The sequence below is a fragment of the Micrasema longulum genome, unplaced genomic scaffold (genome assembly GCF_059751315.1).
Source record: "Micrasema longulum isolate JH-2025_06_02 unplaced genomic scaffold, ASM5975131v1 h1tg001012l, whole genome shotgun sequence".
Taxonomy (NCBI): Eukaryota; Metazoa; Arthropoda; class Insecta; order Trichoptera; family Brachycentridae; genus Micrasema; species Micrasema longulum.
The window spans coordinates 546,310-564,916 of record NW_028278200.1 but is presented as its reverse complement, the minus strand read 5'-3'; the positions used below and the strand labels follow the sequence as shown (position 1 = coordinate 564,916).

Below are 18,607 nucleotides of genomic sequence, written 5' to 3'. Positions count from 1 at the left end.
TGGATTCCTGTTTTGGAGAAGAGTGTGGTGCTAAAATAATATTATTTTTTACGTATTTGACATGTCATTCAAAATTTAAATTTTATTTCTACTATCATAATTTTCTTCAGCCAGATTTATATTTCTCTTTTGGAATATTGTTTGTTATCAGTTATCTTAATTTTATATGGAAGCATAAATGTATGTTGAAAATATGTCGCATGTCTTCATTGATATTTCGATTTGAAATATTACGAATAAAGGTTAAATGTTAATTATTAAACATTTACTATCAGTTTAAAAGTAAGTTATGCTATGATAAAAGAAAGTTATGAATGAAACAGAATGATGATAAAATAAACCATTATCGGACCGATTCTTATGCCAGAAGACAAACACAAAAAAATGATTGCATTATATTAATAACTGGTGTTGACCTCGCTCTTTCATGACATTGGTCGTAGGGAGTCAAAAAAGTTGATGCATGCAACGGATTGGAGATTCTTACTGGATGTCGAAAATAAAATAAAAAATGAGGAATAATTAAAAAATATGTATTTATTGATGGCAACCATGAAGTTTCGCATAAATAAATTGTCTATGTTTTTATGAATGTATGTATGTGTATGCGCATGGGTGTATATATGTGTTTGTGTATATATGTATGTGTGTATATATATATATATATATATATATATATATGTATATATGTGTATATGTGTATGTGTGTATGTATATGTATCAAAATGTGTATACGAATAAGTTTATATTTTATTTGTCTGTGCTCTCTATTAATTTGTTAACCATTATAATATATTAAAATGTAATTGCCTAGCTTGGAACGGGGTATGTACCCTTGTTACCTGGGCAAAGTGAACGTAAAATTGTATTTTGATATAGAGTCTAAATAAATAAATAAAATAAAAATAAACTGCGTTATGAAGAAAAGAAGAAGATAAAAAAAATTACACTAAAATTACTGTGAATAATAATAATTATTATGATATACATATATGTAGTATTATAAGGAATGATTTGATTAGTGGGTAAAAAGACAAACCCACAAACCGAAGTTTTACAATTTACTTTAGGATTCAATGGATTTTTTGGTCATCGCCAATTTCCTAGATCAGGAAAAGAATTTGAAAAAGATAAATAAAACCTTTTGTATGATTTCGCCAGGAAAGAGAAAATTCTGAGTTTATTTCGGCACACAAAAGTAATTTAGCTTGAATTCGCTCCAACAAATTCGGGATATTGACGACTGACTTAAGCTAAAGGTCCTTTATCTGAGCTCTTCCCGAGAATCTTTTTATTTCGCCTTTTACATTCTTTAATTTATTCACTCAGAAACTTTCAGGGTTGAAAAGTTTCTGTTCCAATGCATTCATTATTTTAGTGATTTTCCAGCAAATGTTTTTCACTTTATTTTATTCAGACTTTACATCGGTTATTTTTCTGTTCCACGATGTTCCGAAATTTTGTCTAGTCTACCTTCGAGGTTTCTCCTATTACTATATTTCGAAGTAGTTTAGGGATTCACATATCATAACTGAGCTATAATTATATTTCCATATCCATCCAGTCATTTCGGAGCAGTGATATTAATGAAACTATTTACAGAGCAGTTATCCAATAATTTTTCGAAACGATTTTTCTAAAATTGTTTTTATCATCATTATTGTATTATAACACGACGGTGCATAACTAAGCTATAGTAACATTTGCATATCGTTTGCAGAAGAGTTATCAAATTAATTTTTGGAATGATTTTTTAAAAATAATCATAATTCTCTCATTTGCACAAAATAGTTCATAGTTATGAACTCAGTTGAGCTTTAAACATTTTTACATCGTTTTGGATATTTTGGAATAGTGAAAGCGAAGAAGTTATTTACAGAGCAGTTATCTAATCTTTTATATAATGATTATGATAAAATTATAAATAAACTTATCAATTAAACTTCTTGGTTTAGTTTAACTTTTTATTATTTTGACCAACGAGCGCTTTTGCCTAAGTAGGCATCTTCAAGACTGGTGAATTGTTTACAACATTTACAGACACTCGCAAATGAACCACAAATGTTGTAAGCACATCGCTTGTTTCCGTTTTAATTTGTTGTAAAACACTATCAATTCTGCTGCACTTGCACTTTTAATAATATTGATGTTTTTTGTTGATATTTCTTGATAAAACTCTATATTTAATGATTATGATAAAATTATAAATAAACTTATCAATTAAACTTCTTGGTTTAGTTTTACTTTTTATTATTTTGACCAACGAGCGCTTTCGCCTAGGTAGGCATCTTCAAGACTGGTGAACAGTTTACAACATTTACAGACACTCGCGAATGAACCACAAATGTTGTGAGCACATCGCTTGTTTCCGTATTAAGATGCCTACTTAGGCGAAAGCGCTCGTTGGTCAAAATAATAAAAAGTAAAACTGAACCAAGAAGTTTCATTGATAAGTTTATTTATATTTTTACCATAATCATTAACTATGGAGTTTTATCAAGAAATATCAACAAAAAACATCAATATTTTTTATAATGATTTTTCTGATATTTATTTATTTTATTTATTGATTATATTAAATATACATTTGTTAAGGTCAAAGACACAGTTTATAGTGACACAATCAGGAACGACCCATGTCTGTGAACTTGCTCCGACTTGCTAAAAAATCCGTGTTGAGTCGGGGCACTTGTAATGCATTCATAACCATACATTCACACACATAAATACATATATATTCGCACATACATATTTATATTATATTTTATACATACATATACATATATATTAAGTTTATATACATAATTGATACTTAATACATTATTACATTTTACATTTATAAAAACATATTAATCATTTACCAGTTAGTCCACATTTGATCGCAGAAATCTATTCCCGTTCGAGCAAACTAGTTACTCAAACCAGATTTGAATTTCAAAAATGACTCAGATTCCTTTGTTACCTGATATGTTCATCATAATTTTTTTCGCGCATTATAGTTGCCACAAAAATTTTCATATGATTCTAGTTATATCAAAATAGTTTGTAGTTATCTAATCTTTTGTATAATGATTTTTCTGAAACTATGTTCGTCATTATTTTTTTCGTGCATTATAGTTGCCACAAACATTTTCATATCATTCTAGTTATATCAGAATAGTTTGAACAATAAATTCATTTGCAAAGCACTTATCCAATCGCTTTTGGGAATGATTTTTCTGAAAGAATAATCATCATTGAGATTAAAAAATTACAACAGGGATGGAAAATACCTTAAAGAAGTAATATGGAGGTCTGAGTATTTACAAGGCTTATGACCTGTCGTTGGCTGGTTAAAGAGGCCATTTTACACATTGTCTAATATTAACCGTTTTGTCTATGTTTGAAAATCCGTATTTGTTCAATTTTTCCATTTATTTATTTTAGTGAAGTTAAAGAGCTGAAACCTTTATTGTTGTGAAGATATTCATTTGACTGAATTATTTCACATATTAGGCAACGCCTGAAATTTTCCAATTTTTAAACGTTGTCTTGGACCAGTTGGTTTTATTTCAATATTTGAGTTTGTCCAAATATTTGCAGACAAAAAAACTGGATTTCACCCCCTCAGGAGTCATTAAGATTTGAAATTTTAACTAATTTTAAATGTCAACAAACATTTGAACAGACTCAAATATTGTGATGATCATCATCATTCTTTTTCATCGCGCACAATTGCGCATAGGGTAACGCATTGGTATTCCAATCGGATTACATCTCTTTTATTTTTTTATATTTGTGAAGCCAAAGTGATAGTCTTACGCTTTAGGGTTCTGGTCTAGGGGTGGCATTAAAAAAAAAATTAATAAAGATATCTTAAGGAAACATTTTTAAATGAACCAAGACAATCATAAAATACTGTTTATTTTGATGCAGAATGTGTTATTAATATGCGAAACTATATTGGATACAAATTATATTGAAAATGAGATATTAATTTTCAATAAAACTCATAAACGATTCACTTAAGTTTTTTTTTTTACATTCAAACATCAAAATTTTATAAATATTTAAAAAAAATGTTTTTTCGAGTCCATATGTACAAATAATTTATTTAATATATAAAAAAAAATTACTTTTAATGCATTAACCTATTTTTTTAAAATTACAGAATTTTTGTGTTTTGAGAAAGATTTCCAAAAGATAATTTACATTTCGAATTAGTTAAAAATTCTTTCCTACTTACAAGTAAAATGTACCCGAAATTCCTTAATCTAAAAGTTTAAATTAGTATACAAGGACACAATTTAACTTTTCGCTTGTTTTCAACTTTCTACCATTTGATTTTATGACCTTTAGACATCCTTTTAAAAATATTTTGTTTTCTTAAATTCGTATCATGGTCAACAATGTTTTGAATATTTCCAAATGTTTTTATACAGGCTGGATTTCCTCCCTAGAGAGTAATTAAGGTCCAAATTTGTTTACAGGGAATATTTACAGGGCTTATGACCTGTCATTGGTTAGTTTAAGTTGCGAGTTTGGTTAGTTTGTCAACAGGCATTTGGACATACTCGAGACATTGTTGATTAAACTAACTTGTACAAGAAGAAGTATAAAAATTAGAAAAAGGTTTTCAGGCGTTGGTGAAATGATTCAACCGGGTAAACCTCACTCACATAATAAAGGCTTCAGCCTTTTTACTTTGCAAAGGTCAAAAGATAGAGGGATTGAGGAAATGTGGATGTTTAAACATTGGCAGAATAGTGAATGTTACACAGCGTGTAATTGGCACTCAAATCAGCCAATAACAGATAATAAGCCCTGTAATATTGTCTTCAATATTACCATTTTAAAATGTTTTCCTTCTATGTTGCGACAAATTAAAATTGAATCTTAATATTTTTATCATTTTTCCGGTGGTTATAAATATCGCATCAGTAAAGGTGTGTTTGTTTTTTTTAACCTTTATACACACATATGGAAGCTTTGCATAATTGTATCTATTGCAGTGCATTGAATTCAATTTTCCATAAGAGAATAAAGGTTCCAATTCAGGATAATAATAAAAATGATCAATTTGCGAATTTATCTGGATATTTGAAAACAACGTCCTAATCCCGACATATCTTTTGTCTTTTATGAAATATTTCAATTTAACTTATCAGAAAATGAATCTTAAAATGTCGCACGTCCGCGTCACGACATTTCTTCCAGTAGTCAAAAGAGCTAACCACAAGTCGATTAAAACAGAAGCTCTTTTTTTCTTTTTGCTTTTAAAAAATATGTACATTTTACAAATATTTTTAACAAAATGTAGGAAGAAAACGTGGTTTTCTTTTTCATATAATTGTTTTCTATGAACAGAAAATATAAGTAAATTTACGATGAAATATAATCAATATTCAATTGAGTAGTTAATAAACTTTAATTAGATAAGTTTAAATTGTTGGAGTTGGTTTTTGATAATAGATATTTCAAATTTATCGTTGCCGTTTGTTTAGTAAAGTTATAGATTTATAGTCAGTAAGTTTTGAATTAAATGTTTCATTACACAGTATAACTTTCAGCAAAGCTTTCAAGATTATTTATTCAATACAAATAACACATTTTATAGACAACGGTACAAATTTATATGTACCTGTATACTGTTTATGCTAAATTCGTTTTGAAAAACAAATAGTTAGATCTTTGGGTAAGGTAATATACAACATACGATAGTCAATATGCGCTGTATTTGATGTACAAATGCAGTGCCGTCTGCACTATCTGTTGCGAATAAGTACATGATAATGATATTTTATGCGTGTATTCGGAGTGTTTTGTTTAAATTTATTTTTTTAATATTTTTTTATTTGAAATTTATTTACAAACCCTCACAGGTAACGAACATTTAACAAAACAATTCTAATTTTTAAAATTTGTACTTTAAAGCTAATGATAATATTTTTGACATCTTTTGTAAAAGTTGTCAGAGTTTTTTGGGTAATTTTGTCTGGTAGTTAATTGTATTAATATATATATATATTATATATATAGTCCCGGGTTTATTAGTCTCGACTGTCCTTGTCAGGTTTTAGAAAATTGTTAATGTAAAATCTCCATCTTAGAACAGGCTAAACCATGTTGGATGGAGACTATCCTAAATGTTATAAAATATTTGTATATAAGGAAACTACCTAACCAGAAGACGCTAGGAATTCATTTTCCACTAGTTTTATGTAATTTTCCTAGTATTAAATATGTATACTTATCTATCCAATAAATTTATTTAAAAAATAAATATATTGTTCTGATATTCTCGTATTGTGTCCATATTGATTATAATTTTATAAGTTTTAGTTATTCGTCGACAATAACATCAGTGGGTAATTTATGAATAAATTTTAAGGATTCTAGTTGAAAGAGTTTAGTTATATTTAATTGTTAAATAATAATTACCCCATTTAAATTTGTGTTTTTTTTTCGGTAGTAAATTGTCGCTTTTAATATTGTCAATATTTGTATGGAACTACTTATAAACTTTTCTATGTCTACCGGTTTCGAGACGACCTAGAATCGTCGTCAGTACAAAAATTTCAATAAAATGCTAATCTCACCGATAGTAGTAAATAAAAATGATTAAACCAAATATTGTACAACTACCACCTTCACGGTGTACAGTGGAATAAACATGTTAGTGTAGTGTTTGAAAGAAGAGACAGACACGTCTAAAAACTGGTAGACGTACATAAGTCGATAAGTGTATATATCAAAGTATTTACTAACATTTTTTCGATCACAAAGTGGATGCTTTGATATTATTATATTTTAAAATTTTTCATCGTTTAAACAATATTTAAATCATCTTCATTTCCTTTCCGCAAATAAAAGTGCATAAGGCATTGCATTGGTATATCAATTGCAGCTTACCTTGATTATGACAATATGATCAAGATGGTTAGTCTTATGCTTTAAGGTGCCAGTCCAGGAACTTTGAAATATTCTAGTGTCTGACACCTTTTTAAATAAATATTTCATGTCGACCATGTCGAAAATCGAACTCAAGACAGCGGTGTTCCAGATTGAAAACAAATATATGTATATTACAATGATGAGTTATACTTAATTTCAATATATTGTCAGACTCGGAATAAAAATGCAGGTATTAATTATTTGTTCTCAGGGCTCTCTTTTCTTGGGAACGAACATACTAGTGATATCAATTGATTTAACTCGACTTTAAGGCGATTAAAAAACCAACTTAATGTCACGTTTTTTGCTCATTTATAATAGTCAAATGCATTTATTTCGTTTTGTATGAAAACTAACATTAATTTATATATTTTTTTTCCCTTAGCATTATATATCACTATGAAGGTTTTATTGAATGCACTTGCTGTAAATTGTTATTTAAAATAATATGTTGTATGCAAACGCCCTAAGGGCGTTAATAAATTTGTGTATGTACCCCATTGTTACTTATTTAAAAATATTACAAATATTTTTTTTCTTCAATTTTCTTTTTGTAAATATATGTCTGATATTAAATTAGTATTTACCTGTGGAAAATCGCGGTCACTCGAGAGGTGCTGGAAGTGGGCGAAGAATGTCTTCCCTCCCCTCATGGCGTGTAGGTAACCTAACCTAATAAGCGGAGCTGCTGTATGGCCGTCACTCAGCACCTGCGCAATATCAGAAAACACCTCACTTTACTTCTAGTATTTAATAATATCATTTAGAGTGCACGTCACAGACAGTACCAACCAACACAGATGCTTCTAGCGGATAGCGAAAGAAACAAACAAGATAAAATAAGCAAACAGAAAACAATTATGAAATAAGTAGGTATCCCATTGAGTGTTAATTTTCTTAGAACCAACGGTTAGTTACTTTTAAAAAATTGTTACAGCTAACTAAAAAAATATCGGAAATTTTTTTCCGTCTCGTTTTTTAGGATAGGAATTTCATTACATTTATAATTTATATATATATTTTAAAATAAATAAACATGTACATTTAAAAGTAAAATGCTTTCCCATTACATCACTTTATTGTTCTAGGCCCAACGTTTTTAATACTTAAAACCCAGATGGAAAGATTTTAAATGGCTTGGAAATATTTAAGGTATGTTAAATTGCTCACTGAATTATTCAAAAGGGTTTTTTTTTTATTTATATGGGAAGACGTAAATGTAAATCTGTGTTATTAAATGTGGAATTCTTATAATGTGTTTTTTTTGTATAGTCAATCGCACCAGATTCTGAATAAAGCACTGAGTTGATACCCCAATTGCAGTGAAATTCGCTTTTAACATAATCAGTCGAAGGTTTTAGGTTCACGATCGTTAACTATGAGATGTTAGTGTAGAAGCCCCTTTTCAAATTAGTATTTCATCTCAACCATATCGAGAATCAAAACCGAGACCTCTTGCATAGTAGGTAGACACGCTGACCACTAGACCGCGAGACAAATAATTTACAAATTACAAAATATGAACACGAGAAACAACTTACATTTGAAAAAATGTGATTCTCAACCTTTTTTTGTTCTTTGTTCTTATAAGAGCAATTGGATTTTGTATTTCATCATTCAAAATAAAAACGTACGTTTTTTATAATTGAACTTCATTTTTTGTTACAAGTATATTTCAAAGTTTTTTTTTTATATATATTAAAAAAACATTTTATTGTAAGAGGGTATAAAGCAATACGAACGATTCGACAAACGTATTTTTTTTTCTTGGATTTCATTTCTTTGAAAGGTTTTCATCTCATTTTATGTGCAAAACGATAAACACACATTTCTTTTTGAAAGATAAAAACTTCACAAGACATCTTCGTAAATCCAATTTAATTCCTATTCAACTAAATTTGAGAGTTTAATTTTGAACAATTTTCATTTAAGAAAGTGATTAGGTAATAACTTATTTTTTTCTGATAATGTTGAACGATAGTAAAACACTTAATATTTTCATTAAATAAAATCCTCCATTATAATACAAAGTCAACACATGTATCCCATAACATTGTCCGTTTCTTTTTCACGGAAATATTTAAAAAGAAAACACATGGCATTTTTTTTTTTTAAATATGCTAAAGTTTATATTTTGTTTTTTTTAACACTGTATAATGTTTACCAGCCAGAAGATAGCGAGTGAAGGCACTAACTGGCCAAATAAATAAGTGGAAGTGTCGATACCAAATATTTACTAAAAATCGTCAATAAATAAGATAAATCGGACAAAATCTATTATTTTTCATCATGGAAAAGGATTAAAAAGAATAAATAATAGGTAAAAATTAAGTTGCCTGAATAAAGGATAAAAAAAACTGTTTTGTAGACAGTATTTTTTTGTTTATTATTGAATTTATAACTCATTATTAATATTTGATTTGACAAAAAAAATTCAGTAAAAAAAAACGTAAATTTAAATTTAATCAATAATAATGATCTCACGTATGAAAAAATATCAGAAAAATTTCACGTGGAATATTAAGAATTTATTTTTTACTTATATGAAGCCACTTCTTAATAAATAATAAAACAACAAGTAAATAAACTGCTTGAATACCTAATTGAATCCACAATTGTTTTTTTTCCATAAATTAACTAAGTAAAAATAACCTTTATTCTGTAAACACGTTTAAAAGCTAAATTTTTTTTTAAGGGTTTTAAAACATAGCTTTCAAAGATTGTATATTATATTTACCTCCATGGTTGCATCTCTCACATTGAGAGGATTTTGCACCGGTCGGTCCCAATCCGTGTACTCATTCTTCAAGGTAGAGAAGATCTCGTTAAGGTGAAAATAGTAGGCGTTCCGGACGTATGTGCGAAGTATTCTATCTCGTCTTGTTTCATTGAAACCAAATTCCAAATCTTGCGCACTCAAATCCAGGTAAGACTCTAAAATAACAATAAAAAATTATATTCATAAGATAAAAGAATGATTGTAAATATAAATACTAAACAAACTTGAAAAAAAATTAACAAAAAGGAATATGAAAGAACCGAGAAACAATCAAACGTATACATAAATGACATTTATTTGAACATTTTTGATACTTTTTTTATGCAAATATAGTATAAAATGTTGACCAATTGATTTAACTAATTAACAAAATAATACGTCGTCTTTATGTAGGAACAGACAGAGAAGAATGAACGCCATCTTATTATATTAAACAAAGAGTCTTGGTTAAATTATTTCCACTTTTACTGCATTTCACTTCTAATCTTTTAATATCTCTCCACTCATAATCAATCAAAAAATTTACGTACGCTCAAACCATTAAAATTCGAATGCTTTTTTTAGAAAAAAGGAAGGCGAATTGTGTTTATTGCTTAATATTGATTTAGTGAACAATTAATTTTAATAAGACAACATACGTATAAACAAAGAAATACATCGAATAGATTAATAAATTACTTTGCGCATCTCCGAGGTAATTCGAAATCGTTTCATATTTAATAAACAATTCTTAAACTCGAAAGGCAAATTTTGTTGATTAAACAATTTTCAGTTTTGTTGTCGGAATTCTTCGCAAGGAAATATTCTGCGCTAATGGTTCTCTCGAGCTGATCATATATCCGACACCGCAAATTGTTCTGGTAGTGAGAATTCTCTGGCTATTTTAAGACAAGTTTGTTGGTAATATAAGCAGACAGCCTAGAAATTACCACCCCATATTGCTGATTAATGAACCGCTAAAACAAATGAAAAATTGCCACATTTCTTGATATATGAACATGTTCGATTGTTAGTTAATTTTTGGTTTACTTCAATATAATAGTGTTGCGTAATTAAATTTAATACAACAATTTATTCGAATGTTTACATGTAGAATATTGTTCACAAAGAGGCTATTTAACTAATTGGAAAATACATTTCAAAGGATTTGTATGAAGTAAGCTTATGTGATCTTTAAGTATAAAGCTTAACATCACTCATGGGTTCATTAATTGCTTTTCCAAGAAAGTCTTTATTTTAAATTCAAATAACATTTGGATTTTGTTTTTGAGTTTGTTTGAAAACCGTTATTTAAATCTAATTTGCTTCGAGCTATTGAATTTCAGTTTATTTACATATCCATATACTAAAAAACAAATAAAACAGCATTCAGTCAAAACATGCAAGTAAATACGGACCTTTTAAAATTCTCACTGACTTGCTTAAAGTTTTTTTTATTATTATTAAAATATCAAGTTCTATGAGTTGACTTATTTAGAAAAACAAAAACTCATTTTATTAGTACTTCATTTATTTTCATTATCCTTTATGTACTTCTTACTAAAAACTGTTTAGAAAAAATGTAATTTTAAATGAACAACATATCTATTCTTATGATATGCGATGGTTTTATAAACATCAATTTTCTAATCAACAGTATTATGAATCTGTAAAATCTTTGTAGATGTATACGTGGTTCATTTCAAAAAAAATATTTTGAAATATATTAATTTTGTGCTTCCTAGTCGAACAAATAAATATTTTCCCGATGATGAGTGCTTTTGTTCCCTCCGGGCTCCTCATTGGCGCTGGGTTTGAAGGCACATCACATTCAGGACTCACAAAGTTCTGCCCTAGTAATAAACATTCCTCACCCGACCCTCCCTACTCCGGGGGCTCGAGCATACCAGACTTAAAACTCAAACAAAATGACTATGGAAAAATGACATATTGTATGCGAAAATATTTAATATCATCCTACAAATGAGAGATAGTCGACTAACATGATACGAATCACAAAATAGATATCTATTTTTGATCGCCACATTCGTTTTACTTATAAATTTTTATAATGTATTAAATATTCAACGGTCATTAAAAAAGCTGTTAAAAACGAATACTTTTAAGCACTTTCTTTGATGTTTACAGCTACGCATCGAAATTATGTAGTACGATTTCGCCCTACACACGAAAATTCATTTTCATTCCAACCAATTTCCTTTATTCCTTTTGTTTCATAATTTATCACACGTGTATGTAAATTAAACATTATTACCTGTTGATGTAAGTCCAAATAATAATGTTCTATGAGGAAAATCTGCTAATTCATATCCAGCTGCTGTCGCTACAGTACTGGCACTCGATGGATTTTGGGCTACGTTGAAATTCGGCGGTTGAACCTTTAAACATTAAAAAATATATTTATTTGTTTTTAGGGTAATTATTTCAAGTACGAAGAGTGATCAAAATAAGAAATCATACCTGGGATGGGTTGAGGAGAACCGTTCCGTCTACAAAGGGTGCGAACCCCGGAAGAAAGCGAGGAGGGTCTATGCGGACGCTCAGAAGCTCGTTAAGAGATTTTGTTCTCAGACAAGGCGCAATGTCATCTTCTAGTAAATCTCCATGGCATCCTGTTTGTTCTGCCACCTGAAAATAATGTCATTCATTTTCAACATACCGTATTTCATTATTTTTTAATACGTATTAAATTTGATAAAAAGTCTTCTTGAATCTATCCCGGAAGTTTAAGTAATTTACACAAGGTTTTTTTTTTCAAAAAATTGTTTCGCGGGAGTAAAATTGTGATTTTGCGCGTTGCCGAGAAACGCGATATTCTTATTTGATTTATTAAATTTAAGCCATCGATTCATACCGAGAACAATCCAAACGCTGTGGGCATTACGGAACGTCGTAAAGCAGCCCAAGAAGTAACTTTAAAATTGCCAGCTGAGTAATTTCGTCAATTTATCAAAGGATTCGCAGGAATTGTGGAGTTGTTATTCTTCGCCTGCGGTTTAGGATAGAAGGAACTTTTTTAAGCCTGCAATACCGCGAGCTTATTTACGCGTATTAAAATGACAAACGACCTAGCGATGAATGCGCGCTAGGTTCATTTTTCAGCCTCATTCACGCTTCATTTCATAATCGTCTGGAACCTGCGTATGGCCCTGTGTGCGTGTTCGGCTACCGGAAGGAACGCCAGGCAGGATAAAAGAATTAACATTCATATGAAATAAGTCGGCACCACTATCTTCTAGGATATATTACTTTTATTATGTTTCTTTAACCCTATAATATACGAGTAGGTATAATGGATAAGAACCCCTCCCATAATATTTTAAGAAAAATATCATTATTTATGAAATAATATTGCTGTATTTGCTTAGTTGTCGGTTTTTGTGTTGTTTGATTTCAAAAATAATATTATTGTTGCCGAGGCACTGTGGGCTCAAATTCACAAAACACGATAAAATTATTTTTTTGATCATTGTATCATTAAATATATGTTTATAATGTTAAATGACGTTTAATCCTTCCTTAAAACATTTATTTAACTCAGTTAAATGCCGGCATTTAATAAAAAGCCTAGCCTCGTAGGTCGGTGGCTGATTTTACAATATTGGCGATGACATCAACAAAGAGATATATCTCTTATTTGTAACAAAATGCATGGTTTATAATACCATTTTATTTAAAACATTTTTTTTTTTAAAACACATCAAACAATAGTAACATTATCATAATTTTTTTTTCGCACCTTATGGTACAGAGAGCACTAAATTGGTACACCAGCCGGTGCATATCTTGATCATTTTTATTAAATAAAAGTAGGAAGTTAGCGCCCTTGAGGTTTTTTCACAAAGATGGCACTACATATTTTTTCCAAAATAATTATGATCAATCTTACAATTCAGTGCCAGTCCAAGGATCATGAAATATTGTTTTGTAAAAACACAATTTTAAATAAATATTTCATGTCGGGTTGTGGTCCCGTGGCTAGTGTTGCGGACTCAAGAATAAGAGGTCCGAGATTCGAACCCCACTCTACCTCAATTTGATTTCCATTTTCTAATAGTGAGTTATTTACAACTCATTGAAAATAGTCACCAAAATTGAAATATTATAGTTAATTATGAGAACGCTAATATTTCTTTTTTATTAAAAAAAAAATTTATATATCAACCATATTGAGAAGCGAACCTAAGTCAAACACGCTAGTTATTTGATCATAATGCTTGGAATTTCAAAAAAGACGCTTTTAAAAATAATTTAAAGCTCAAAAGTCTGAAATATTCCAGCAAACATAAAAAATATTTTTGAAAATGATATTGAGGCTGAACAACGCTAAATGTGAAAGAAAGTTTAATTAATTGTTTACCTTTTTCTTAACAGTAAGTGGTTCCCTTTGTAATGCCCAGGAGCTAAGACCTGAACCACTAAATAAGATGACTCGTTGGAGTAGTTCTGAAACAAACAGAAAAAAAAAATAGTTCGTTATTGGAAGAAGAAAAATTTTTCGGGTTTAAATTTTCATTGACTGAAAAGGTTTTCTATGTATTTTCTATTAATACAAGCACATATAAGAAATTTGGCTTTATTAAAAGTGTTTAATTTATTCATTCATTTCCTTCTCGCACCTACTGCATTGATACATTAATTTCAGCGTATCTTAATATTTTTTGTTACATGGAAGAAATATGGTGATTCTTTCGCTTCAGGTGCCAGTCCAGGAACTATGAAATATTCTCTTGTTAAAACACCGTTTTAAATAAATATTTAACATAAACCACGTCGAGAATTGAGTCCGAGACCTTTTGCATGGCAGGGAAATGCGCTGATTACTACGCCAATAGGCCGACAAGAGAAAAAGTGATTCATAATAAATATTTTTTTCTTCTTTAAATGGCTTCCCGCCCTTTATAAATTACAAAAAACACAAAAAAATGTATACCTACAAATATTCGTTTTTTTTATGGACAAATAATTTTTTATTGAATAGCCTGCAGTATTGCTACTGGAACAATATGTTCTACCCCAAAAACAGCAGTGAAAGCGATGTCATGCCTCAATCTTCTACATAATCATGTCCAAATGGAGGCGAGAATTACTATGCTATGTGCGATGGAGTCGAGGAAAGTCAATTTAATTTTTTTTTAAATATGAGGAATTCGAAGTGGTTTTGTCATTGAAAATCTAATTTTGGTTATGCCATCGGATGTAATAACCATTAAATTTAACTTCCAAAAGCACTTTAAAGTGTTTATGCTAGATAAGGAATAGTGGCTGCCCAATAACCACCTCCCCTACAGAGAAGAAGAGATCGTGTGGTAGAATGATGGCTGATGGTTCCATGAAAGATTGAACATTGGGTGCTGAAAGGCATGGAGTAAGACCCGCTTACAAGTTTTCTATTAGCCTAGGGCTATATTCCATTAAACGAAACTTCCAAACGGAACGCTTTACAATTTTTGCCTGTGCCCATGAAAATTTGCGCAGACGACAAAAAAAAATAATTTTATTTTATCTTATAGTTAGGCAGCTTTAAAAGCCCAGAGCTCAAAAGAAATCAATTCAAAATTAACATTGCTTTTCCTACGGGCACTTAATTGTGTCGGTAAGTGCAAAAGCAAAACAGTAATTTAGGTACCTGGATACTCAAATAACGATGATTATGAGGCAAATGATGAATTGCCAAGGCTGGGAAATAAGCCCAGAGCCCTAATAAGCCTAGCCTTACTGTGGGTTGCTCAAATTTGCTACTCGTAATGGATTTAGGTCGTGGGCTCGGGAGCAGAGCAAATTGCTCTGGAAAAAAGATCTGGTCGCCCCATGTGAAGGAACTACTAATGGGGTACTCGCAAACATTTGCTTTCTACCTAGTGAGTCTTGGCCGAAATCAAGTGAGGGTTATCACTAAATTTCTTACGGGGCACAGCAGATAAAATAAATACCTTGCTGGAATGCACCTTTCTGAATCTTCTAGATGTAGGTTTTGTTGTACAAATGATTATACACTTATACGCATTTTATGTGAATGTGACACTTTATATCACAAAAGAAGTCGCATCCACGGGGGACCACTGGTTAAACCTGAGGATGTTAGAGCGCTTGACTCCTACCTAATAGCACGATACTTTAAGGATCTGGGCTTGGAGGGGGAGATTTGTTTTATCGGAACACTTGCCGTTCACTCAGCTACCAGGTTTTTTAAAAACCAGGGCTTGGAGGCAGCTTGTCTACCATATACCGCACACCGCATCTAAGGACATAAAGCTCCTTGGCGGTGCCCACATATACGAAAAAATTGCTGGTTGCCAAACGAGAAAAGCTGCTTGAAGGAGCTTTCTGTGATCTGGTAGCTTAAGCATATTTGTGTTGAAAGAAGATAATGCACTTTTTTGGATTGAAATAAAGGAGGAAATGAATTATTGGGTTTAGATGACGAGAACTAGCAAACTGGTCATAATAGATCCACAAAGGTCGCAGTGATATCAGGAGCTCATATTATAGTTAAAACTTCCATTTTTCAGAAAAAGAAAATATACAAATGTACATGAAATATTATACAAGAATCAAATACAATTGGAGAAATCAAAATTAAGATGGAAAATTAAAATGAAAAAACACACCTTCGCCACATTTTTTACTATTTATTTTATTTTATGATTTAAAATTAATACCTTATATTATTTGCCACAAAACGTAGTTGCATTAGTTGTATTTTAAGCTTCTTAAAATGATCGTTGTAAATACCCGATATCCCAAATTAGGATCTACTATTTAAACTCTTACATCCCCGGTCATACATAATGTATGTTACTTCTGGTCCTGACTAGCAAGGAATTTCATCATTTTAGGAGTTACAATACTTTTTGTAAGTATTTTATTGTGTGCAATACGGAAAACTTTTTCAAAAATATAAAGTACTCATAATTCTGATTTTAAACTATAATATAATAAATTTAATTTGCAACTAAACGGTTGCTTGATAGTTAAGGAATGTGTTGACTCCCAAATTTAATCCACGAAATGTCAATTTTATTTCCGTATATCAGTTTTTCATGGGAAAATATTATACGGTTTTTATACGTTACACATATTAAAGTGTGCAGAAACATATCTATGGCATATTTCAATTTTTAAAATTGAGTTTATTAAGTCAATTTTTTTTATAAAAATAAAAAAACAGACACAATGATTATGTCGATTAAATATTAAAACAAAAAAGTTTATATCACTATCAGACATAAAGTATAAGAGTTAATGAGGACCGTTCTCTGGAAAACCGAATAAGTATATTTATTTAAAATATTTCTTGCTAAATGTATTTATAACGAGTTAAACATAACATCATTACGGCATATAAAAAATTGAATAGCGATATTTCATAATATTATAAATATACCTACAATTTGCGGGATTTAAATTACACTTATGGGTGAAGCTATAATTATTTTACATTCCCCAATTGAAACAAAATATAACGTTTATAAGTTTACATCCTCCAATTGTATGTGTATTACCTATTTATAATGTTGTCCTTAAGTATAAGTCTATTGTTTGGTTGCTAAATTATTGTATTTTTTTTTAAGAAAAAATGAGTATTCGCATTCTAATGATTTACTCAAAATATGTAATATTGAGGGCCATTTTTTAATTTTTTTAAAGAAATATTTGCGTTCTTATAATTTACACAAAGATTTTATTATTAGGCCCATTTTCAACAAGTTGTAAATAACTCACTATTAGAAAATGGTAATCAAGTTGGGGTAAAGTGGGATTCGAACCACGGACCTTTGAGCCGTTAGTGCAAAACAATAGCCACAGGACCACAATGCAATTCAAAATGAATTGATTTAAATAATTAAATTAATTCTCGTTCTCTGTTATACAATAAGAAATCGAAATTAAACCACGCGCTGTTCCAGACATCGTGTGGATGGGAAATTAAGTTCTTAAATTTTATGATTCGTTCAATTTTTTCTAATTCCTGTGGGTTTCAATTATTTGTTTAGATATACTTATATACGGCATTCAAAATACATTGTAAATAATATATGTAGGATTTAATGCTTGAGTATACATGGGAGCTCCTACCCAGTTGACGGTTGACAGAATATAACGATATTGAGGGTTAAAGTGTATTTATAACATGATGAATAAATAGAGTAACAGAGAGAGAAACTGCGTAGACGTTTTACATTGAGTCACTGAGCACTGAACTGAACTACATGTTGGAACTCACTGTGGCTGACTGAACTTTATATTATTACTGAGGATGTTATCACCTATTTATTTTCCAGTGTTCATTTTACTTACTAGGCCGCAATCATGATGAAAAGCTAAGGACGTAATGGTCATGACGGTATAGCGAAAATAAATAAAGAAATAAATCAATATTTCTTTCTTTTTTTTATGAATTTCTACAACAGATGCCGTTATATTTTAATACATTTTCGAAACATATTATAAAAATAATATTTTCTCTTGCGCAGAACTCAACGTCCCTTAATTGAAATAATTGAACGAATTTTTTTTGAGACAATGACCCGCCAAGCGCCGACTAGTTATAAGAGATATTAGCATTCATTTTTGGGACATGTTAAGTGTTTTTCTTCGACCTAGACCGCTCGTTACACAATGTTAAAAACAATCTAGAAACTTTACCTTTAAAGCCTTGATTAGAATAACCGAAAACTGAATGGTAATTTAAACTTACAAATAAATGAAAATGTTAAATTAATTCCTCGTAGTGAAAAACCTTTGATGTTTATACCCTTACAAACAATTTTAATAATGTTCAAATAAATCAAAGAAAAAAGTTTATTTATTTTTAAAAAAATATATACAGTAAAGAAGATGATAAAAATAGTTTTTTTTTTTAATAATCATAACTTTCGCGTCCAAAATATG

General features: G+C 29.9%; 1 protein-coding gene across 1 annotated transcript in view; it reads right to left on the bottom strand.

Annotated features, from left to right (window-relative positions):
• The window catches only part of LOC148277555 (uncharacterized), a 320,355-nt gene that overhangs the window by 33,438 nt on the left and 268,310 nt on the right, over positions 1-18,607 (bottom strand). Inside the window, exons 5-9 of the mRNA XM_088232727.1 lie at positions 14,073-14,158; positions 12,173-12,340; positions 11,967-12,090; positions 9,671-9,867; positions 7,521-7,643 (exon numbers count right to left, since the gene is read on the bottom strand). Of these exons, the coding sequence (XP_088088853.1) occupies positions 7,521-7,643; positions 9,671-9,867; positions 11,967-12,090; positions 12,173-12,340; positions 14,073-14,158 (698 nt within the window). The remainder of the gene's footprint in view (positions 1-7,520; positions 7,644-9,670; positions 9,868-11,966; positions 12,091-12,172; positions 12,341-14,072; positions 14,159-18,607) is intronic.